Source organism: Oncorhynchus gorbuscha, unplaced genomic scaffold (assembly GCF_021184085.1).
Source record: "Oncorhynchus gorbuscha isolate QuinsamMale2020 ecotype Even-year unplaced genomic scaffold, OgorEven_v1.0 Un_scaffold_528, whole genome shotgun sequence".
Classification (NCBI taxonomy): Eukaryota; Metazoa; Chordata; class Actinopteri; order Salmoniformes; family Salmonidae; genus Oncorhynchus; species Oncorhynchus gorbuscha.
This window is the reverse complement of record NW_025745353.1, coordinates 576,904-601,903: the sequence shown is the minus strand read 5'-3', so window position 1 is coordinate 601,903 and position 25,000 is coordinate 576,904. Positions and strand designations below refer to the sequence as shown.

The 25,000-nt window shown below is 41.1% G+C and overlaps 1 protein-coding gene and 1 long non-coding RNA gene across 2 annotated transcripts in view; one reads left to right on the top strand and one right to left on the bottom strand.

The window, feature by feature from the left end:
• LOC124018481 (mast/stem cell growth factor receptor kita-like) overlaps nt 1-25,000 on the top strand; it is a 70,015-nt gene that overhangs the window by 15,283 nt on the left and 29,732 nt on the right. Inside the window, exon 6 of the mRNA XM_046333811.1 lies at nt 513-702. Within this exon, the coding sequence (XP_046189767.1) occupies nt 513-702 (190 nt within the window). The remainder of the gene's footprint in view (nt 1-512; nt 703-25,000) is intronic.
• LOC124018482 lies at nt 7,994-23,086 on the bottom strand. Its single transcript, XR_006835628.1, has 4 exons — nt 23,023-23,086; nt 22,041-22,256; nt 8,356-8,483; nt 7,994-8,067 (listed from the first exon to the last, which is right to left on the bottom strand). It is a non-coding gene; the product is annotated as an uncharacterized LOC124018482 (long non-coding RNA).

The following is a 25,000-nucleotide window of genomic DNA, read 5'->3' as shown; positions in this document are numbered from 1 at the left end:
GGGAGAGTCTAACCCTGTCTGAGAGAGGGAGAGTCTAACCCTGTCTCAGAGAGGGAGAGTCTAACCCTGTCTCAGAGAGGGAGAGTCTAACCCTGTCTCAGAGAGGGAGAGTGTCTCAGAGAGGGAGAGTCTAACCTGTCTCAGAGAGGGAGAGTCTAACCCTGTCTCAGAGAGGGAGAGTCTAACCCTGTCTCAGAGAGGGAGAGTCTAACCCTGTCTCAGAGAGGGAGAGTCTAACCCTGTCTCAGAGAGGGAGAGTCTAACCCTGTCTCAGAGAGGGAGAGTCTAACCCTGTCTCAGAGAGGGAAAGTCTAACCCTGTCTCAGAGAGGGAGAGTCTAACCCTGTCAGAGAGAGGGAGAGCCTCACCCTGTCTCACCCTGTCAGAGAGAGGGAGAGTCTCACCCTGTCAGAGAGAGGGAGAGCCTCACCCTGTCTCACCCTGTCAGAGAGAGGGAGAGCCTCACCCTGTCAGAGAGAGGGAGAGCCTCACCCTGTGTGTTCCCCCTCCAGAGCGAGGCTTCATCAGTATGCTGGGTGACTCCCGGCCTAGCCAGTCTGCTGTCAGAGAAGGGGAGAGCCTAAGCCTCAGGGTAGAGTTTGAGTCTTACCCCAGACCAGGCACTCTGTCCTGGGCTTACAACGGCAAGACCCTCCACAACACCACGGAGCACGTCATCACTGCCCAACGACACCGATACAGGTACTCTCCACAGACAGATACACGCTCTAGTCACATGGGACATCAGTGTGACGGGTCACAGTGTAGTATCTCATTCAATCATTTTATTTTAATAACTATAGTGCAGACAGAGTAGTGGCAGGGTGGCCTAGTGGTTAGACTGTAGAGGCGGCAGGGTAGCCTAGTGATTAGAGTGTAGAGGCGGCAGGGTAGCCTAGTGGTTAGAGTGTAGAGGCGGCAGGGTAGCCTAGTGGTTAGAGTGTAGAGGCGGCAGGGTAGCCTAGTGGTTAGAGTGTAGAGGCGGCAGGGTAGCCTAGTGGTTAGAGTGTAGAGGCGGCAGGGTAGCCTAGTGGTTAGAGTGTAGAGGCGGCAGGGTAGCCTAGTGGTTAGAGTGTAGAGGCGGCAGGGTAGCCTAGTGGTTAGAGGTAGAGGCGGCAGGGTAGCCTAGTGGTTAGAGTGTAGAGGAGGTAGGGTGGCCTAGTGGTTAGAGTGTAGAGGAGGTAGGGTAGCCTAGTGGTTAGAGTGTAGTGGTTAGAGTGTAGGCGGCAGGGTAGTCTAGTGGTTAGAGTGTAGAGGCGGCAGGTCTAGTGGTTAGTAGTCTAGTGGTTAGAGTGTAGAGGCGGCAGGGTAGTCTAGTGGTTAGAGTGTAGAGGCGGCAGGGTAGTCTAGTGGTTAGAGTGTAGAGGCGGCAGGGTAGTCTAGTGGTTAGAGTGTAGAGGCGGCAGGGTAGCCTAGTGGTTAGAGTGTAGAGGCGGCAGGGTAGCCTAGTGGTTAGAGTGGTTAGAGGCGGCAGCGTAGCCTAGTGGTTAGAGCGTTGGACTAGTAACCGGAAGGTTGCAAGTTCAAACCCCGAGCTGACAAGGTACAAATCTGTCGTTCTGCACCTGAACAGGCAGTTAACACACTATTCCTAGGCCTTCATTGAAAATAAGAATTTGTTCTTAACTGACTTGCCTAGTTAAATAAAGGTAAAATAAAAATAAAATAAAAAACATACAAAATGATTTTAAAATAATAATAATTTCACTTTAAAAATATGATGAACAACATTTTGGGGTATACTAACAGAACGATACGTTAATTAGATTAAATCCACTAATTCAGTGTTACATTAAACAGTATTTAAATACAGCAAATGTACAATGAATAGGAAGATAAATATCTCTTAAAGAGCCACTCCACTTTTCAAACTCATTCATTATCTCATTATCACCAACCAGCCTCATGCTCATTATCTCATTATCTCCAGCCAGCCTCATGCTCATTATCTCATTATCACCAACCAGCCTCATGCTCATTATCTCATTATCTCCAACCAGCCTCATGCTCATTATCTCATTATCTCCAACCAGCCTCATGCTCATTATCTCATTATCGCCAACCAGCCTCATGCTCATTATCTCATTATCGCCAACCAGCCTCATGCTCATTATCTCATTATCACCAACCAGCCTCATGCTCATTATCTCATTATCACCAACCAGCCTCATGCTCATTATCTCCAACCAGCCTCATGCTCATTATCTCATTATCTCCAACCAGCCTCATGCTCATTATCTCATTATCACCAACCAGCCTCATGCTCATTATCTCCAGCTAACCTCATGCTCATTATCTCATTATCACCAACCAGCCTCATGCTCATTATCTCATTATCACCAACCTCATGCTCATTATCTCATTATCGCCAACCAGCCTCATGCTCATTATCTCCAGCCAGCCTCATGCTCATTATCTCATTATCACCAGCCTCATGTTCATTATCTCCAGCCAGCCTCATGCTCATTATCTCATTATCGCCAACCAGCCTCATGTTCATTATCTCATTGTCTCCAGCCAACCTCATGTTCATTATCTCATTATTGCCAACCAGCCTCATGTTCATTATCTCCAGCTAACCTCATGCTCATTATCTCATTATCACCAACCAACCTCATGCTTTATCATTATCATCTCAACCAGCCTCATGCTCATTTCTCATTATCACCAGCCAGCCTCATGTTCATTATCTCATTATCACCAACCAGCCTCATGCTCATTATCTCATTATCAGCCAACCAGCCTCATGTTCCGTTTTCATTATCACCAACCAGCCTCATTATTACAGGGTTAATTATCTCATTAAACCAGCCACTCCACTTTTCAAACTCATGCTCATTATCTCATTATATCCAGCCTCCCTGTTTTACAGGGTTAATTTCGCGTGGTTACAGGGTTAATTATCTGGTTACAGGGTTAATTCCACGTGGTTACAGGGTTAATTCCGTGGTTACAGGGTTAATTCTCATGGTTACAGGGTTAATTCCCGTGGTTACAGGGTTAATTCCGCGTGGTTACAGGGTTAATTCCGCGTGGTTACAGGGTTAATTCCGCGTGGTTACAGGGTTAATTCCGCGTGGTTACAGGGTTAATTCCGCGTGGTTACAGGGTTAATTCCGCGTGGTTACAGGGTTAATTCCTCGTGGTTACAGGGTTAATTCCGCGTGGTTACAGGGTTAATTCCGCGTGGTTACAGGGTTAATTCCTCGTGGTTACAGGGTTAATTCCGCGTGGTTACAGGGTTAATTCCGCGTGGTTACAGGGTTAATTCCACAGGGTTAATTCGACGTGGTTACAGGGTTAATTCCGCGTGGTTACAGGGTTAATTCCGCGTGGTTACAGGGTTAATTCCGCGTGGTTACAGGGTTAATTCCGCGTGGTTACAGGGTTAATTCCGCGTGGTTACAGGGTTAATTCCACGTGGTTACAGGGTTAATTCCGCGTGGTTACAGGGTTAATTCCACAGGGTTAATTCCGCGTGGTTACAGGGTTAATTCCGCGTGGTTACAGGGTTAATTCCGCGTGGTTACAGGGTTAATTCCGCGTGGTTACAGGGTTAATTCCACGTGGTTACAGGGTTAATTCCACGTGGTTACAGGGTTAATTCCGCGTGGTTACAGGGTTAAAACAAAAGGGTTGGTTTAGGTATTCATTCTGAGTGGTTAAGGTCAGGGCTATGGTTTGGGGGAAGGTATTCATTCTGAGTGGTTAAGGTCAGGGCTATGGTTTGGGGGAAGGTATTCATTCTGAGTGGTTAAGGTCAGGGCTATGGTTTGGGGGAAGGTATTCATTCTGAGTGGTTAAGGTCAGGGCTATGGTTTGGGGAAGGTATTCATTCTGAGTGGTTAAGGTCAGGGCTATGGTTTAAAACAAAAATAAGCTTCCATCAAGTATTCTCCCGGCTTGTTGGAGCGTTGTGAACTGCCGTGGTCCAGGGGTCTTAAGCAGCAATCTTGGTCTGACCACGCTTCGTCTCCGAGCGTCTTGAGTTTGTGCCAGTGCTTATGGTAAGTGGAGAGGAAGGCATATAGCGACGTCCCAGGGACCTTTCCAAACGTCTGACATCCATCCAATGCTGTTTATAGTGACCAGTCTGTTCCAGTATAATACCAGTATCTACATACTGTATGCTGTTTCTATTGACCAGTCTGTTCCAGTATCTACATACTGTATGCTGTTTATATTGACCAGTCTGTGAAAATGGCAGATTTCTATGTTTTATAGAAAAAAAAGATAAAAGTTCTACCCTGCAACATCATCAAAAGTTAAAAACAGAGATGTTCAAAACACTAAGAGATTCACAGTGACCAGCTTTTCATTTCTGAATGATCACGTCTGGTTTCTCTTGCAAGGGTGAAATGAGTGGAACCACTAGGGGCTGAACCACTAGGGGCTGAACCACTAGGGGCTGAACCACTAGGGGCTGAACCACTAGGGGGGGCTGAACCACTAGGGGCTGAACCACTAGGTGTTTGAGGGCTGAACCACTAGGTGTTTGAGGGCTGAACCACTAGGTGTTTGAGGGCTGAACCACTAGGTGTTTGAGGGCTGAACCACTAGGTGTTTGAGGGCTGAACCACTAGGTGTTTGAGGGCTGAACCACTAGGTGTTTGAGGGCTGAACCACTAGGTGTTTGAGGGCTGAACCACTAGGGGCTGAACCACTAGGTGTTTGAGGGCTGAACCACTAGGGGCTGAACCACTAGGTGTTTGAGGGCTGAACCACTAGGTGTTTGAGGGCTGAACAATGCGTTGCCAGTTGAACCAGACGGTGTTTGAGGGCTGAACCACTATGGCTGAACCACTAGGTGTTTGAACCACTTCCAAGGTGTTTTCCCCTCCATAAATACATTGTAGCTGCAATCGTTTTCCCCCTCCATAAATACATTGGCTAATCGTCTTCCCTCCATAAATACACTGTAGCTAATCCTTTTCCCCTCCATAAATACATTGTAGCTAATCGTTTTCCCCTCCATAAATACATTGTAGCTAATCGTTTTCCCCTCCATAAATACATTGTAGCTAATCCTTTTCCCCTCCATAAATACATTGTAGCTAATCCTTTGAGGGCATAAATACATTGTAGCTAATCGTTTTCCCCTCCATAAATACATTGTAGCTAATCGTTTTCCCCTCCATAAATACATTGTAGCTAATCGTTTCCCCTCCATAAATACATTGTAGCTAATCACTTTTCCCCTCCATAAATACATTGTAGCTAATCCCCCTCCATAAATACATTGTTTCTAATCGTTTCCCCCTCCATAAATACATTGTTTCTAATCGTTTCCCCCTCCATAAATACATTGTAGCTAATCGTTTTCCCCTCCATAAATACATTGTAGCTAATCGTTTCCCCCTCCATAAATACATTGTAGCTAATCGTTTCCCCCTCCATAAATACATTGTAGCTAATCGTTTCCCCCTCCATAAATACATTGTAGCTAATCGTTTTCCCCTCCATAAATACATTGTAGCTAATCGTTTTCCCCTCCATAAATACATTGTAGTTTACAAGTTACATTTTGTGTTTTACAGCATGCTTACACTGTGTTTTACATAACCTTATCCTACATTTCTATATGTTATAATAAACAAATCACAACATGTTGATATTCATATTTATTTATTTGTACCTTTTTATTTAACCAGGCAAGTCAGTTAAGAACAAATTCTTATTTACAATGACGGCCTAGGAACAGTGGGTTAACTGCCTTGTTCAGGGGCAGAATGACAGATTTGTACCTTGTCAGCTCGGGGATTTGAACTTGCAACCTTTCGATTTCTCGTCCAATGCTCTAACCACCAGGCTACCTGCCTCCTCTAACCACCAGGCTACCTGCCTCCTCTAACCACCAGGCTACCTGCCTCCTCTAACCACCAGGCTAACCACCAGGCTACTGCCTCCTCTAACCACCAGGCTACCTGCCTCCTCTAACCACCAGGCTACCTGCCTCCTCTAACCACCAGGCTACCTGCCTCCTCTAACCACCAGGCTACCTGCCTCCTCTAACCACCAGGCTACCTGCCTCCTCTAACCACTAGGGGCTACCTGCCACCCCCACTATTAAATCACATTCAGACTTTTGGTGTCACAGGACAATAGTATCGTAAATAATTAGAATAAAGGATTTTTATTTACAGGATGAAAAATATAAAAAATAAAACTGGTATTATTTTATGATACCTCACATTCTCTTCTGTACATATAACAAGGGAAGGTAACCCTGTTCCTGGACTATAACAGGGACTAATAAAATATATCTTAGCCATGTGATTGGCTAAATTCAACCCACCAGGGTTGCCTACCCTTGTAGCACAAACTACATTTCATTTGAACATCAATCAACATTGCAGTTTGTGTGCCAGGTTTAGCCAGTTAGCTAGTTAACTGAAGTCAATGGACAGATTGATTTTTAAAACTTTTTTTGTTTTTTGAAAGAAAAATTTCATGTCAAACAAAAAACATTTAGTCAAACATTGTGTATAGATAGGAGGCTGATTGTCCTTCACCAATGACTTGAGAGAGGCTGAAGGTGTGTGTGTGTGTGTGTGTGTGTGTGTGTGTGTGTGTGTGTGTGTGTGTGTGTGTGTGTGTGTGTGTGTTGTGTGGTGTGTGTGTGTGTGTGTGTGTGGTGTTTGTGGTGTGTGTGTGTGTGTGTGTGTGTGTGTGTGTGTGTGTGTAGGTGTTGTGAGGGTGTGTGTGTGTGTATGGTGTGTGTGTGTTCCTTCCCTGCTGTGTCAGCCCCCATCTAAACACAATGTTTTACTAATTGTTGTTTTTACGTGGAATTCATGTGAAATATTAATTGTTGACTTAAAAAAAATAATCAATCTGCCCATTGACTTCAGTTGAAAACTGGCTGGATAAAATTGAAAGCTTATTGACTGAAAGTGCTTTTGCGTATTGGAACAATGCAGGGGGGGTTTTCCTACCACAGAAAACTACCCTTTTAACTTTTCTTAATATACGGTACAGATGTGTGTATTTCCTTTTGCCTGTGGTGTGTGTTTTGCCTGTGTGTGTGTGTGTGTTTTGTGTGCAATGTGTTTTTTGCCTGTGTGTGTACCCTCACCAACCCTCACCAACCTAACTAGAATGACCCTCCAAAAGAATGACAGTTGCTTCTTGGAAAATGCAGTTGTTCCCTGCATTTAAAAAGAAGAGTTGAAGCTAGCAGTCGTTCCCTCCATTTAAAAAGGAAGAGTTGAAGCTAGCAGTCGTTCCCTCCATTTAAAAAGGAAGAGTTGAAGCTAGCAGTCGTTCCCTCCATTTAAAAAGGAAGAGTTGAAGCTAGCAGTCGTTCCTCCATTTAAAAAGTCGTTCCCTCCATTTAAAAAGGAAGAGTTGAAGCTAGCAGTTGAAGCGTTCCCTCCATTTAAAAAGGAAGAGTTGAAGCTAGCAGTTTCCCTCCATTTAAAAAGGAAGAGTTGAAGCTAGCAGTCGTTCCTCCATTTAAAAAGGAAGAGTTGAAGCTAGCAGTCGTTCCCTCCATTTAAAAAGGAAGAGTTGAAGCTAGCAGTTTCCCTCCATTTAAAAAGGAAGAGTTGAAGCTAGCAGTTGTTCCCTCCATTTTAAAAAGGAAGAGTTGAAGCTAGCAGTTGTTCCCTCCATTTTTAAAAAGGAAGAGTTGAAGCTAGCAGTCGTTCCCTCCATTTTAAAAAGTAGAATCCTTTCAGAAGAACCAGTTAACGGTTTCTCTTGCTTACATTGTATTTGACATCCAGGTATTTTTCACAAATACAGTATTTTTTTGTCCCACATTGTCTCCCGGTTACTTCTTTCACTGCAGGTGTCTCGTATACCGTAAGCTTAGCACAGTCCTCTTCCTGAGCACCTTCTTCTGGCCCCACACCTCTCTTCACCCTGTGAGAACAAAACACTGACAATTAATTATCAGAAACATTCTGGATTTCTTCATGACCTAAATGTTCAAACCTCCGTCATACTTTTCCATCGATGGTGAAATGTCTTTACCGTGTAACCAGATCTCCTTCCATTGTTGGGAGAAAAACCAATCCAGGCTACATCCAAATTCTTTGCACGGACCACTTCAAGGAGAAAGTCCTAGTGATGAACAATAACATAAATGGTAGAATCAGACTTTTTTTCTGTTCTCAATATTTGGCCTCTTAGAATGTGATGCTCAGTCAAACACACGCAGGCAAAACACACACACACACACACACACACAGGCAAAACACACACGCAAAACACACACACACACACAGGCAAAACACACACCGTACACACAGGCAAAACACACTCCGTACACACAGGCAAGACACACACACACAGGCAAAACACACACACAGGCAAAACACACACAGGCAAAACAGTTTCTCTTGCTTACACCTCTTCGTCTTTGCTGTTTATGGTCACCAGGTCCAATCCCTTCCGTTGGCAGTAAGGTCTGCTCTCATCCCAGGACGTGGTCTCAGTAGAGATGTAGTACAAACTGGAGTTGATATACCTCCATCCTTCTGTAGACAGATTAGATACAGAGTAGGAGATTAGATACAGAGTAGAGATTAGGAGATTAGATAGAGATTAGGAGATTAGATAGAGATTTGGAGATTAGATAGAGAGTAGAAGATTAGATACAGAGTAGAGAGTATGAGATTAGATAGAGATTAGAAGATTAGATAGAGAGTAGAGATTAGGAGATTAGATAGAGAGTAGAAGATTAGATACAGAGTAGAGAGTAGGAGATTAGATAGAGATTAGGAGATTAGATACAGAGTAGAGATTAGGAGATAGAGAGTAGAAGATTAGATACAGAGTAGAGAGTAGGAGATTAGATAGAGAGTAGGAGATTAGATAGAGAGTAGGAGATTAGATAGAGAGTAGGAGATTAGATAGAGATTAGGAGATACAATAGAGATTAGGAGATTAGATAGAGATGTAGTACAAACTGGAGTTGATATACCTCCATCCTTCTGGAGACAGATTAGATAGAGAGTGGGAGATTAGATAGAGAGTAGGAGATTAGATAGAGAGTAGAGAGTAGGAGATTAGATAGAGTAGGAGATTAGATAGAGAGTAGAGAGTAGGAGATTAGATAGAGAGTAGGAGATTAGATAGAGAGTAGGAGATTAGATAGAGAGTAGAGATTAGGAGATTAGATAGAGAGTAGGAGATTAGATAGAGAGTAGGAGATTAGATAGAGAGTAGGAGATTAGATGAGAGTTTAGATTAGATACAGAGTAGAGATTAGGAGATTAGATAGAGATTAGGAGATTAGATAGAGAGTAGGAGATTAGGAGATTAGATAGAGAGTAGGAGACTAGGAGATTAGATACAGAGTAGATATTAGGAGATTAGATAGAGAGTAGGAGATTAGATAGAGAGTGGAGATTAGATACAGAGTAGAGATTAGGAGATTAGATAGAGAGTAGAGGGTAGAAGACTTGTCAGAAATATAGCAAATGAAACATGACAAAATATTTTTATTTTAAATAAACAAGTGATCATTACAATTACTAGACTGCAGGTAACATGTTAATATACAGTAGTTATATAGTTATACTTGCAGGTAACATGTTAATATACAGTAGTTATTAGTTATACTGCAGGTAACATGTTAATATACAGTAGTTATTAGTTATACTGCAGGTAACATGTTAATATACAGTAGTTAGATACTGCAGGTAACATGTTAATATACAGTAGTTATATAGTTATACTGCAGGTAACATGTTAATATACAGTAGTTATACTAGGTAACATGTTAATATACAGTAGTTATACTGCAGGTAACATGTTAATATACAGTAGTTATACTGCAGGTAACATGTTAATATACAGTCCAGTTATACTGCAGGTAACATGTTAATAAGTGGGTATACAGTAGTTATACTGCAGGTAACATGTTAATATACAGTAGTTATACTAGGTAACATGTTATATCCATTTATACTGCAGGTAACATGTTAATATACAGTAGTTAGGTAAATGTTAATATACAGTAGTTATACTGCAGGTAACATGTTAATATACAGTAGTTATACTGCAGGAACATGTTAATATACAGTAGTTATACTCCATGTTAATATACAGAGTTATATAGTTATACTGCAGGTAACATTTAATATACAGTAGTTATAGAGTTATACTGCAGGTAACATTTAATATACAGTAGTTATATAGTTATACTGCAGGTAACATGTTAATATACAGTAGTTATACTGCAGGAACATGTTAATATACAGTAGTTATACTGCAGGTAACATGTTAATATACAGTAGTTATACTGCAGGTAACATGTTAATATATAGTTATACTGCAGGTAACATGTTAATATACAGTTTATACTGCAGGTAACATGTTAATATATAGAGTTATACTGCAGGTAACATTTAATATACAGTAGTTATACTGCAGGTAACATGTTATATACAGTAGTTATACAGGTAACATGTTAATATACAGTAGTTATACTGCAGAGTAACATGTTAATATACAGTAGTTATACTCCAGGTAACATGTTAATATACAGTAGTTATACTGCAGGTAACATGTTAATTAGGAGTAGTTATACTGCAGGTAACATGTTAATATACAGAGTTATTGAGGTAACATGTTAATATACAGTAGTTATTGCAGGTAACATTTAATATACAGTAGTTATATATTATACTGCAGGTAACATGTTAATATACAGTTATATAGTTATACTGCAGGTAACATGTTAATATACAGTAGTTATATAGATACTGCAGGTAACATGTTAATATACAGTAGTTATAGTTATTGCAGGTAACATTTAATATACAGTAGTTATATAGTTATACTGCAGGTAACATGTTAATATACAGTAATATAGTTATACTGCAGGTAACATGTTAATATAAGTAGTTATATCTGCAGGTAACATGTTAATATACAGTAGTTATACTGCAGGTAACATGTTAATATACAGTAGTTATACTGCAGGTAACATGTTAATATACAGTAGTTATATAGTTATACTGCAGGTAACATGTTAATATACAGTAGTTATATAGTTATACTGCAGGTAACATGTTAATATACAGTAGTTATACTGCAGGTAACATGTTAATATACAGTAGTTATACTGCAGGTAACATGTTAATATACAGTAGTTATATAGTTATACTGCAGGTAACATGTTAATATACAGTAGTTATATAGTTATACTGCAGGTAACATGTTAATATACAGTAGTTATATAGTTATACTGCAGGTAACATGTTAATATACAGTAGTTATATAGTTATACTGCAGGTAACATGTTAATATACAGTAGTTATATAGTTATACTGCAGGTAACATGTTAATATACAGTAGTTATATAGTTATACTGCAGGTAACATGTTAATATACAGTAGTTATATAGTTATACTGCAGGTAACATGTTAATATACAGTAGTTATATAGTTATACTGCAGGTAACATGTTAATATACAGTAGTTATACTGCAGGTAACATGTTAATATACAGTAGTTATATAGTTATACTGCAGGTAACATGTTAATATACAGTAGTTATATAGTTATACTGCAGGTAACATGTTAATATACAGTAGTTATATAGTTATACTGCAGGTAACATGTTAATATACAGTAGTTATATAGTTATACTGCAGGTAACATGTTAATATACAGTAGTTATACTGCAGGTAACATGTTAATATACAGTAGTTATATAGTTATACTGCTGGTAACATGTTAATATACAGTAGTTATATAGTTATACTGCAGGTAAAATGTTAATATACAGTAGTTATACTGCAGGTAACATGTTAATATACAGTAGTTATATAGTTATACTGCAGGTAACATGTTAATATACAGTAGTTATACTGCAGGTAACATGTTAATATACAGTAGTTATATAGTTATACTGCAGGTAACATGTTAATATACAGTAGTTATATAGTTATACTGCAGGTAACATGTTAATATACAGTAGTTATATAGTTATACTGCAGGTAACATGTTAATATACAGTAGTTATAGTTATACTGCAGGTAACATGTTAATATACAGTAGTTATATAGTTATACTGCAGGTAACATGTTAATATACAGTAGTTATATAGTTATACTGCAGGTAACATGTTAATATACAGTAGTTATATAGTTATACTGCAGGTAACATGTTAATATACAGTAGTTATATAGTTATACTGCAGGTAACATGTTAATATACAGTAGTTATATAGTTATACTGCAGGTAACATGTTAATATACAGTAGTTATAACATGTTAATATACAGTAGTTATACTGCAGGTAACATGTTAATATACAGTAGTTATATAGTTATACTGCAGGTAACATGTTAATATACAGTAGTTATACTGCAGGTAACATGTTAATATACAGTAGTTATATAGTTATACTGCAGGTTACATGTTAATATACAGTAGTTATACTGCAGGTAACATGTTAATATACAGTAGTTATATAGTTATACTGCAGGTAACATGTTAATATACAGTAGTTATATAGTTATACTGCAGGTAACATGTTAATATACAGTAGTTATATAGTTATACTGCAGGTAACATGTTAATATACAGTAGTTATATAGTTATACTGCAGGTAACATGTTAATATACAGTAGTTATATAGTTATACTGCAGGTAACATGTTAATATACAGTAGTTATATAGTTATACTGCAGGTAACATGTTAATATACAGTAGTTATATAGTTATACTGCAGGTAACATGTTAATATACAGTAGTTATATAGTTATACTGCAGGTAACATGTTAATATACAGTAGTTATATGCAGGTTACATAATATACAGTAGTTATACTGCAGGTAACATGTTAATATACAGTAGTTATACTGCAGGTAACATGTTAATATACAGTAGTTATACTGCAGGTAACATGTTAATATACAGTAGTTATACTGCAGGTAACATGTTAATATACAGTAGTTATACTGCAGGTAACATGTTAATATACAGTAGTTATATAGTTATACTGCAGGTAACATGTTAATATACAGTAGTTATATAGTTATACTGCAGGTAACATGTTAATATACAGTAGTTATACTGCAGGTAACATGTTAATATACAGTAGTTATATAGTTATACTGCAGGTAACATGTTAATATACAGTAGTTATATAGTTATACTGCAGGTAACATGTTAATATACAGTAGTTATATAGTTATACTGCAGGTAACATGTTAATATACAGTAGTTATATAGTTATACTGCAGGTAACATGTTAATATACAGTAGTTATATAGTTATACTGCAGGTAACATGTTAATATACAGTAGTTATACTGCAGGTAACATGTTAATATACAGTAGTTATATAGTTATACTGCAGGTAACATGTTAATATACAGTAGTTATACTGCAGGTAACATGTTAATATACAGTAGTTAATATATACAGGTTAGTTAATATACAGTAGTTATACTGCAGGTAACATGTTAATATACAGTAGTTATATAGTTATACTGCAGGTAACATGTTAATATACAGTAGTTATATAGTTATACTGCAGGTAACATGTTAATATACAGTAGTTATATAGTTATACTGCAGGTAACATGTTAATATACAGTAGTTATATAGTTATACTGCAGGTAACATGTTAATATACAGTAGTTATACTGCAGGTAACATGTTAATATACAGTAGTTATATAGTTATACTGCAGGTTACATGTTAATATACAGTAGTTATACTGCAGGTAACATGTTAATATACAGTAGTTATATAGTTATACTGCAGGTAACATGTTAATATACAGTAGTTATACTGCAGGTAACATGTTAATATACAGTAGTTATATAGTTATACTGCAGGTAACATGTTAATATACAGTAGTTATATAGTTATACTGCAGGTAACATGTTAATATACAGTAGTTATATAGTTATACTGCAGGTAACATGTTAATATACAGTAGTTATATAGTTATACTGCAGGTAACATGTTAATATACAGTAGTTATATAGTTATACTGCAGGTTACATGTTAATATACAGTAGTTATATAGTTATACTGCAGGTAACATGTTAATATACAGTAGTTATATAGTTATACTGCAGGTAACATGTTAATATACAGTAGTTATATAGTTATACTGCAGGTAACATGTTAATATACAGTAGTTATATAGTTATACTGCAGGTAACATGTTAATATACAGTAGTTATATAGTTATACTGCAGGTTACATGTTAATATACAGTAGTTATACTGCAGGTAACATGTTAATATACAGTGTTATACTAGGTAACATGTTAATTATAGTAGTTATACTGCAGGTAACATGTTAATATACAGTAGTTATATAGTTATACTGCAGGTAACATGTTAATATACAGTAGTTTATGTGGTAGTTATACTGCAGGTTACATGTTAATATACAGTAGTTATACTGCAGGTAACATGTTAATATACAGTAGTTATATAGTTATACTGCAGGTAACATGTTAATATACAGTAGTTATATAGTTATACTGCAGGTAACATGTTAATATACAGTAGTTATATAGTTATACTGCAGGTAACATGTTAATATACAGTAGTTATATAGTTATACTGCAGGTAACATGTTAATATACAGTAGTTATATAGTTATACTGCAGGTAACATGTTAATATACAGTAGTTATATAGTTATACTGCAGGTAACATGTTAATATACAGTAGTTATATAGTTATACTGCAGGTAACATGTTAATATACAGTAGTTATATAGTTATACTGCAGGTAACATGTTAATATACAGTGTTATACTGCAGGTAGTTAATATAGTTTATACTGCAGGTAACATGTTAATATACAGTAGTTATATAGTTATACTGCAGGTAACATGTTAATATACTAGTCATATTTAGGGGGTGTTTAGGTGTGGTAGGAGAGGTTTAGGTGTGATGGGGTGTTTAGGTGTGGTAGGATGTTTAGGTGTGGTGGGGTGTTTAGGTGTGGTGGGGTGTTTAGGTGTGGTGGGGTGTTTAGGTGTGGTAGGGTGTTTAGGTGTGGTAGGGTGTTTAGGTGTGGTAGGGTGTTTAGGTGTGGTAGGGGGTTTAGGTGTGGTAGGGTGTTTAGGTGTGGTAGGTTTAGGTGTGGTTTAGGTGTGGTAGGGTGTTTAGGTGTGGTAGGAGAGGTTTAGGTGTGGTAGGAGAGGTTTAGGTGTGGTAGGGTGTTTAGGTGTGGTAGGAGTTTAGGTGTGGTAGGGTGTTTAGGTGTGGTAGGGTGTTTAGGTGTGGTAGGATGTTTAGGTGTGGTAGGAGAGGTTTAGGTGTGGTAGGGTGTTTAGGTGTGGTAGGTGTGGTAGGATGTTTAGGTGTGGTAGGAGAGGTTTAGGTGTGGTAGGAGAGGTTTAGGTGTGGTAGGGTGTTTAGGTGTGGTAGGAGAGGTTTAGGTGTGGTAGGAGAGGTTTAGGTGTGGTAGGGTGTTTAGGTGTGGTAGGAGTGTTTAGGTGTGGTAGGGTGTTTAGGTGTGGTAGGGTGTTTAGGTGTGGTAGGGTGTTTAGGTGTGGTAGGGTGTTTAGGTGTGGTAGGGTGTTTAGGTGTGGTAGGAGTGGTTTAGGTGTGGTAGGGTGTTTAGGTGTGGTAGGATGTTTAGGTGTGGTAGGATGTTTAGGTGTGGTAGGAGAGGTTTAGGTGTGTAGGAGAGGTTTAGGTGTGATGGGGTGTTTAGGTGTGGTAGGAGGTGTTTAGGTGTGGTAGGAGGTGTTTAGGTGTGGTAGGGTGTTTAGGTGTGGTAGGGTGTTTAGGTGTGGTAGGGTGTTTAGGTGTGGTAGGAGAGTTTAGGTGTGGTAGGGTGTTTAGGTGTGGTAGGAGTTTAGGTTTAGGTGTGGTAGGGTGTTTAGGTGTGGTAGGAGAGGTTTAGGTGTGGTAGGGTGTTTAGGTGTGGTAGGAGAGGTTTAGGTGTGGTAGGATGTTTAGGTGTGGTAGGAGGTTTTTAGGTGTGGTAGGAGGTTTAGGTGTGGTAGGGTGTTTAGGTGTGGTGGGGTGTTTAGGTGTGGTAGGGTGTTTAGGTGTGGTAGGGAGTTTAGGTGTGGTAGGAGTGTTTAGGTGTGGTAGGGTGTTTAGGTGTGGTAGGAGTGTTTTAGGTGTGGTAGGGTGTTTAGGTGTGGTAGAATGTTTAGGTGTGGTAGGGTGTTTAGGTGTGGTAGGGTGTTTAGGTGTGGTAGGAGAGGTTTAGGTGTGGTAGGAGAGTTTAGGTGTGGTAGGAGGTTTAGGTGTGGTAGGAGAGGTTTAGGTGTGGTAGGGTGTTTAGGTGTGGTAGGAGTGTTTAGGTGTGGTAGGAGAGGTTTAGGTGTGGTAGGAGAGGTTTAGGTGTGGTAGGGTGTTTAGGTGTGGTAGGAGAGGTTTAGGTGTGGTAGGGTGTTTAGGTGTGGTAGGAGAGTTTAGGTGTGGTAGGAGAGCTTTAGGTGTGGTAGGAGGTTTAGGTGTGGTAGGAGAGGTTTAGGTGTGGTAGGGTGTTTAGGTGTGGTAGGGTGTTTAGGTGTGGTAGGAGAGGTTTAGGTGTGGTAGGAGGTTTAGGTGTGGTAGGAGGTGTTTAGGTGTGGTAGGGTGTTTAGGTGTGGTAGGGTGTTTAGGTGTGGTAGGGTGTTTAGGTGTGGTAGGGTGTTTAGGTGTGGTAGGGTGTTTAGGTGTGGTAGGAGAGGTTTAGGTGTGGTAGGGTGTTTAGGTGTGGTAGGAGAGGTTTAGGTGTGGTAGGGTGTTTAGGTGTGGTAGGAGAGGTGTTAGGAGAGTTTAGGTGTGGTAGGAGAGGTTTAGGTGTGGTAGGAGGTTTAGGTGTGGTAGGGGTGTTTAGGTGTGGTAGGGTGTTTAGGTGTGGTAGGGTGTTTAGGTGTGGTAGGAGAGGTTTAGGTGTGGTAGGGTGTTTAGGTGTGGTAGGAGAGTTTTAGGTGTGGTAGGGTGTTTAGGTGTGGTAGAATGTTTAGGTGTGGTAGGATGTTTAGGTGTGGTAGGAGAGTTTAGGTGTGGTAGGAGAGTTTAGGTGTGGTAGGAGAGGTTTAGGTGTGGTAGGAGAGGTTTAGGTGTGGTAGGGTGTTTAGGTGTGGTAGGAGGGTTTAGGTGTGGTAGGAGAGTTTAGGTGTGGTAGGAGAGGTTTAGGTGTGGTAGGAGAGGTTTAGGTGTGGTAGGAGAGTTTAGGTGTGGTAGGAGAGGTTTAGGTGTGGTAGGGTGTTTAGGTGTGGTAGGGTGTTTAGGTGTGGTAGGGTGTTTAGGTGTGGTAGGAGGGTTTAGGTGTGGTAGGAGAGGTTTAGGTGTGGTAGGGTGTTTAGGTGTGTTTTAGGTGTGGTAGGAGTGTTTAGGTGTGGTAGGGTGTTTAGGTGTGGTAGGAGAGTTTAGGTGTGGTAGGAGAGGTTTAGGTGTGGTAGGAGAGTTTAGGTGTGGTAGAGAGGTTTAGGTGTGGTAGGAGAGGTTTAGGTGTGGTAGGGTGTTTAGGTGTGGTAGGGTGTTTAGGTGTGGTAGGAGAGGTTTAGGTGTGGTAGGAGAGGTTTAGGTGTGGTAGGAGAGGTTTAGGTGTGGTAGGGTGTTTAGGTGTGGTAGGGTGTTTAGGTGTGGTAGGAGTGTTTAGGTGTGGTAGGGTGTTTAGGTGTGGTAGGGTGTTTAGGTGTGGTAGGGTGTTTAGGTGTGGTAGGGTGTTTAGGTGTGGTAGGAGGGTTTAGGTGTGGTAGGGTGTTTAGGTGTGGTAGGGTGTTTAGGTGTGGTAGGAGGTTTAGGTGTGGTAGGAGAGTTTAGGTGTGGTAGGGTGTTTAGGTGTGGTAGGGTGTTTAGGTGTGGTAGGGTGTTTAGGTGTGGTAGGGTGTTTAGGTGTGGTAGGGTTTTAGGTGTGGTAGGAGAGGTTTAGGTGTGGTAGGGGTTTAGGTGTGGTAGGAGAGGTTTAGGTGTGGTAGGTTTAGGTGTTTAGGTGTGGTAGGAGGGTTTAGGTGTGGTAGGAGGTGTGGTAGGAGTTTAGGTGTGGTAGGAGGTTTAGGTGTGGTAGGAGAGTTTAGGTGTGGTAGGGTGTTTAGGTGTGGTAGGGTGTTTAGGTGTGGTAGGGTGTTTAGGTGTGGTAGGTTTAGGTGTGGTAGGGTGTTTAGGTGTGGTAGGAGAGGTTTAGGTGTGGTAGGGTGTTTAGGTGTGGTAGGGTGTTTAGGTGTGGTAGGGTGTTTAGGTGTGGTAGGAGTGTTTAGGTGTGGTAGGAGAGGTTTAGGTGTGGTAGGAGTGTTTAGGTGTGGTAGGAGGTTTAGGTGTGGTAGGGTGTTTAGGTGTGGTAGGGTGTTTAGGTGTGGTAGGGTGTTTAGGTGTGGTAGGAGAGGTTTAGGTGTGGTAGGAGAGGTTTAGGTGTGGTAGGAGAGTTTAGGTGTGGTAGGGTGTTTAGGTGTGGTAGGGTGTTTAGGTGTGGTAGGAGAGGTTTAGGTGTGGTAGGGTGTTTAGGTGTGGTAGGAGAGTTTAGGTGTGGTAGGGTGTTTAGGTGTGGTAGGGTGTTTAGGTGTGGTAGGAGTGTTTAGGTGTGGTAGGGTGTTTAGGTGTGGTAGGAGAGGTTTAGGTGTGGTAGGAGTGTTTAGGTGTGGTAGGGTGTTTAGGTGTGGTAGGAGAGTTTAGGTGTGGTAGGAGAGGTTTAGGTGTGGTAGGGTGTTTAGGTGTGGTAGGGTGTTTAGGTGTGGTAGGGTGTTTAGGTGTGGTAGGGTGTTTAGGTGTGGTAGGGTGTTTAGGTGTGGTAGGGTGTTTAGGTGTGGTAGGGTGTTTAGGTGTGGTAGGAGAGGTTTAGGTGTGGTAGGGTGTTTAGGTGTGGTAGGTGTGGTAGGGTGTTTAGGTGTGGTAGGGTGTTTAGGTGTGGTAGGGTGTTTAGGTGTGGTAGGAGATGTTTAGGTGTGGTAGGGTGTTTAGGTGTGGTAGGGTGTTTAGGTGTGGTAGGGTGTTTAGGTGTGGTAGGGTGTTTAGGTGTGGTAGGAGGTTTAGGTGTGGTAGGAGAGGTTTAGGTGTGGTAGGAGAGGTTTAGGTGTGGTAGGAGAGGTTTAGGTGTGGTAGGGTGTTTAGGTGTGGTAGGAGAGGTTTAGGTGTGGTAGGGTGTTTAGGTGTGGTAGGGTGTTTAGGTGTAGTAGGGTGTTTAGGTGTGGTAGGAGAGGTTTAGGTGTGGTAGGGTGTTTAGGTGTGGTAGGGTGTTTAGGTGTGGTAGGGTGTTTAGGTGTGGTAGGAGAGGTTTAGGTGTGGTAGGAGAGGTTTAGGTGTGGTAGGGTGTTTAGGTGTGGTAGGGTGTTTAGGTGTGGTAGGAGAGGTTTAGGTGTGGTAGGAGAGGTTTAGGTGTGGTAGGGTGTTTAGGTGTGGTAGGGTGTTTAGGTGTGGTAGGGTGTTTAGGTGTGGTAGGAGAGGTTTAGGTGTGGTAGGAGAGGTTTAGGTGTGGTAGGAGAGGTTTAGGTGTGGTAGGGTGTTTAGGTGTGGTAGGGTGTTTAGGTGTGGTAGGAGAGGTTTAGGTGTGGTAGGAGAGGTTTAGGTGTGGTAGGGTGTTTAGGTGTGGTAGGGTGTTTAGGTGTGGTAGGAGAGGTTTAGGTGTGGTAGGGTGTTTAGGTGTGGTAGGGTGTTTAGGTGTGGTAGGGTGTTTAGGTGTGGTAGGGTGTTTAGGTGTGGTAGGAGAGGTTTAGGTGTGGTAGGTGTTTAGGTGTGGTAGGGAGTTTAGGTGTTAGGGTGTTTAGGTGTGGTAGGGGTGTTTAGGTGTGGTAGGGTGTTTAGGTGTGGTAGGGTGTTTAGGTGTGGTAGGGTGTTTAGGTGTGGTAGGGTGTTTAGGTGTGGTAGGTGTTTAGGTGTGGTAGGGTTTAGGTGTGGTAGGGTGTTTAGGTGTGGTAGGGTGTTTAGGTGTGGTAGGAGAGGTTTAGGTGTGGTAGGGTGTTTAGGTGTGGTAGGGTGTTTAGGTGTGGTAGGGTGTTTAGGTGTGGTAGGAGTGGTTTAGGTGTGGTAGGAGAGGTTTAGGTGTGGTAGGGTGTTTAGGTGTGGTAGGAGAGGTTTAGGTTTAGGTTTAGGTGGTAGGGTGTTTAGGTGTGGTAGGGTGTTTAGGTGTGGTAGGGTGGTTTAGGTGTGGTAGGAGAGGTTTAGGTGTGGTAGGGTGTTTAGGTGTGGTAGGGTGTTTAGGTGTGGTAGGGTGTTTAGGTGTGGTAGGAGGTGTTTAGGTGTGGTAGGGTGTTTAGGTGTGGTAGGAGGTGTTTAGGTGTGGTAGGAGAGGTTTAGGTGTGGTAGGGTGTTTAGGTGTGGTAGGGTGTTTAGGTGTGGTAGGGTGTTTAGGTGTGGTAGGGTGTTTAGGTGTGGTAGGAGAGGTTTAGGTGTGGTAGGGTGTTTAGGTGTGGTAGGGTGTTTAGGTGTGGTAGGGTGTTTAGGTGTGGTAGGGTGTTTAGGTGTGGTAGGGTGTTTAGGTGTGGTAGGAGGTGTTTAGGTGTGGTAGGGTGTTTAGGTGTGGTAGGAGGTGTGGTAGGGTGTTTAGGTGTGGTAGGGTGTTTAGGTGTGGTAGGGTGTTTAGGTGTGGTAGGGTGTTTAGGTGTGGTAGGGTGTTTAGGTGTGGTAGGGTGTTTAGGTGTGGTAGGGTGTTTAGGTGTGGTAGGGTGTTTAGGTGTGGTAGGGTGTTTAGGTGTGGTAGGGTGTTTAGGTGTGGTAGGAGAGGTTTAGGTGTGGTAGGGTGTTTAGGTGTGGTAGGGTGTTTAGGTGTGGTAGGGTGTTTAGGTGTGGTAGGAGAGGTTTAGGTGTGGTAGGGTGTTTAGGTGTGGTAGGTGTTTAGGTGTGGTAGGGTGTTTAGGTGTGGTAGGGTGTTTAGGTGTGGTAGGGTGTTTAGGTGTGGTAGGGTGTTTAGGTGTGGTAGGGTGTTTAGGTGTGGTAGGGTGTTTAGGTGTGGTAGGGTGTTTAGGTGTGGTAGGGTGTTTAGGTGTGGTAGGGTGTTTAGGTGTGGTAGGGTGTTTAGGTGTGGTAGGGTGTTTAGGTGTGGTAGGGTGTTTAGGTGTGGTAGGGTGGTGTTTAGGTGTGGTAGGAGAGGTTTAGGTGTGGTAGGGTGTTTAGGTGTGGTAGGAGAGGTTTAGGTGTGGTAGGGTGTTTAGGTGTGGTAGGGTGTTTAGGTGTGGTAGGGTTTAGTTTAGGGTGTTTAGGTAGGAGAGGTTTAGGTGTGGTAGGGTGTTTAGGTGTGGTAGGGTGTTTAGGTGTGGTAGGAGAGGTTTAGGTTTAGGTGTGGTAGGGTGTTTAGGTGTGGTAGGGTGTTTAGGTGTGGTAGGGTGTTTAGGTGTGGTAGGGTGTTTAGGTGTGGTAGGGTGTTTAGGTGTGGTAGGTTTTAGGTGTGGTAGGGTGTTTAGGTGTGGTAGGGTGTTTAGGTGTGGTAGGGTGTTTAGGTGTGGTAGGAGAGGTTTAGGTGTGGTAGGGTGTTTAGGTGTGGTGGGGTGTTTAGGTGTGGTAGGGTGTTTAGGTGTGGTAGGGTGTTTAGGTGTGGTAGGGTGTTTAGGTGTGGTAGGGTGTTTAGGTGTGGTAGGGTGTTTAGGTGTGGTAGGGTGTTTAGGTGTGGTAGGGTGTTTAGGTGTGGTAGGGTGTTTAGGTGTGGTAGGGTGTTTAGGTGTGGTAGGGTGTTTAGGTGTGGTAGGAGAGGTTTAGGTGTGGTAGGGTGTTTAGGTGTGGTAGGGTGTTTAGGTGTGGTAGGAGAGTTTAGGTGTGGTAGGAGAGGTTTAGGTGTGGTAGGGTGTTTAGGTGTGGTAGGGTGTTTAGGTGTGGTAGGAGAGGTTTAGGTGTGGTAGGAGAGGTTTAGGTGTGGTAGGGTGTTTAGGTGTGGTAGGGTGTTTAGGTGTGGTAGGGTGTTTAGGTGTGGTAGGAGAGGTTTAGGTGTGGTAGGAGAGGTTTAGGTGTGGTAGGGTGTTTAGGTGTGGTAGGGTGTTTAGGTGTGGTAGGAGAGGTTTAGGTGTGGTAGGAGAGGTTTAGGTGTGGTAGGGTGTTTAGGTGTGGTAGGGTGTTTAGGTGTGGTAGGAGAGGTTTAGGTGTGGTAGGGTGTTTAGGTGTGGTAGGGTGTTTAGGTGTGGTAGGGTGTTTAGGTGTGGTACTGCGAAAAAGAGATATACAAATACTGAAAGAGCTGAACTTACCCTGCTTTAAAATCATATTTAGAAGAACGCTGTAGTCCTCCTCTGATTTCAGAGACTTCATCTCTTCTCTCTCTGCCGCAGAGGATTCAATATTTGACTGCTGTGTCTGTGCAATTTGATTGTTTTTCTGGGCAAACAGACTTATGACAGCCACAGTACACCCCACTACTACCACACACAGCAGTAGTATGTGGTGTCTTCTTAAGCATTCGGAACCTGAGGTGGACACACAAACACACACAATTGATTGTTTCAATGAATGTAGTAATGTTTAAAGTTGAAGTGAAGATTAAATTCAACTGTTGGAAAACAGTTTTTTTTTTTTTGTTTCTAAGCCCTGGGGACCAAACACAATCAGGAATACAAAAACCAAACATGATGTGATGGGGAATGTGAGTTGGGGAAATCTGACCAATAACTTGTTATATAATACAATACAATTGTTATATAATCATACATATTATTACTAACCAATGCAATATGTACACATGGTTTCAACGAGGGAATTCGATTAAGCTGCCCCGGGTTAAACCGGGCTATGGCCCGTAAATGTGACGGGCGAAGCCGTTGCGGAAGTTGCGCCCTGCTCAAATCGAACGGTAATCTTCGACGCTCAGTCATATTGTCAACAATGAAGCCTGGTGCAGCGTTCAGAAACATACTTCATCTATATTCCTTAATATGTGTTGAAAAAAATGAGCGTGCTCGCTTGTTACTCCGGTGGTTGTTACCGTTGCTATTGTTATTATTTATTATAAATCCTCCATGCAACTAGCGTCCCGTATGGGACATTTCCTTTCGTTGGACAGCCGGAGGCAAAGACATTCATATTTATGAGTTTAGGTCAGATGTGTAACGTCACACTGATGCGCTGCCGAGCCGTCTGTTTCGCTTGCTCGCCGGCATGAGCGGTAAAAGCACCGAACAACTTGGGAATTCCAGCTTCAGGTTAATTAACTGGCAAATAAATCAAAAGCCTCACCAAATAGCTACCAATCTATTTCCGTTTCACGATCCAAGCATTCATAAAACGAGTCCAATAGTTGTTTATTTTTTTTACAGTTACACAAACTGGCTGTTGCTTGATATGAGCAAGTCAACCCAAACATATCAACAATGTATAGGGTTATACCACAGTAGCCAGGAAGTCGTTTTGGGGTGAAGGGGGACTGAGATGTAATTGTTAAAATTGTTTTGCCCTTCACTACAGAGGGCTATATCGGTCCACTAATACAGGACTAGTAAAGGCCCAGTGCACTACTTTTTGGGGGAAATATATTTTTTAATCGTTTTAAAAAAATGTATATTTTATTATGATTTTTCAGGTGGCGTTTCAGCACCCCTACTTCCCGCGGTTATGGGATATTCCACGTTTCAACGTGACCTTTAATTAGTGTTCGTTTAAACAGCGCTACACCGCAAATATGTGCCCCGTGTTCTATTGATTTCAGCGTGATATCGATGGAAGTGATTAACAAAAACAGTGTCGCATTGCCCTAACCACATTGGCCACCCATTTGAATCTAAATGCAACACTTCAAAATGGGTCTAGCAGTCTTCTCAAAATTGTCCTCTAACACATTACTCCCAGGATCCGTTTGGTTTATGGAGCTGTGTTATTTTTAATAGTGTATATTTCCTCCCTAATCAATTAGTGATTTTATTACCGGTTGGCAAAACAACGGGGTTTTTCAACAACGGGGTTTCCTTTCCATGTTGTGTGTGATTGAAAAGTGAGAACCTTTCGTTATTGAAGGACAGGTGTAACTAACATAATTTTCAGTTGATGTTAAAGTTGATATGACTTAAGTACAGGTTCCTGCCAGTCCAGCATGTAAGATACAGTTTGTCCTGTTTTAATTGATCCTTTACAGTTGATGTTAAAAGTTTATATGTGACTGATGGATTTGAATATACCAGAAATAACCAAAACGGGTTTGAATATACCAGAAATAACCAAAACGGATTTGAATATACCAGAAATAACCAACACGGGTTTGAATATACCAGAAATAACCAAAACGGGTTTGAATATACCAGAAATAACCAACACGGGTTTGAATATACCAGAAATAACCAAACGGGTTTGAATATACCAGAAATAACCAAAACAATATACCAGAAATAACCAAAACGGGTTTGAATTTAACCAAAACGGGTTTGAATATACCAGAAATAACCAAAACGGGTTTGAATATACCAGAAATAACCAAAATAACCAAAACGGGTTTGAATATACCAGAAATAACCAAAACGGGTTTGAATATACCAGAAATAACCAAAAATATACCAGAAATAACGGGTTTGAATATACCAGAAATAACCAAAACGGGTTTGAATATACCAGAAATAACCAAAACGGGTTTGAATATACCAGAAATAACCAAAACGGGTTTGAATATACCAGAAATAACCAAACGGGTTTGAATATACCAGAAATAACCAAAACGGGTTTGAATATACCAGAAATAACCAAAACAATATACCAGAAATAACCAAAACGGGTTTGAATATACCAGAAATAACCAAAACGGGTTTGAATATACCAGAAATAACCAAAACGGGTTTGAATATACCAAAAATAACCAAATATACCAGAAATAACCAAAACGGGTTTGAATATACCAGAAATAACCAAAACGGGTTTGAATATACCAGAAATAACCAAAACGGGTTTGAATATACCAGAAATAACCAAGAATATACGGGTTTGAATATACCAGAAATAACCAAAACGGGTTTGAATATACCAGAAATAACCAAAGCAAAACGGGTTTGAATATACCAGAAATAACCAAAAATATACCAGAAATCGGGTTTGAATATACCAGAAATAACCAAAAAATAACGGGTTTGAATATACCAAAATAACCAACACGGGTTTGAATATACCAGAAATCACCAAAACGGGTTTGAATATACCAGAAATAACCAAAACGGGAATATACCAGAAATTTGAA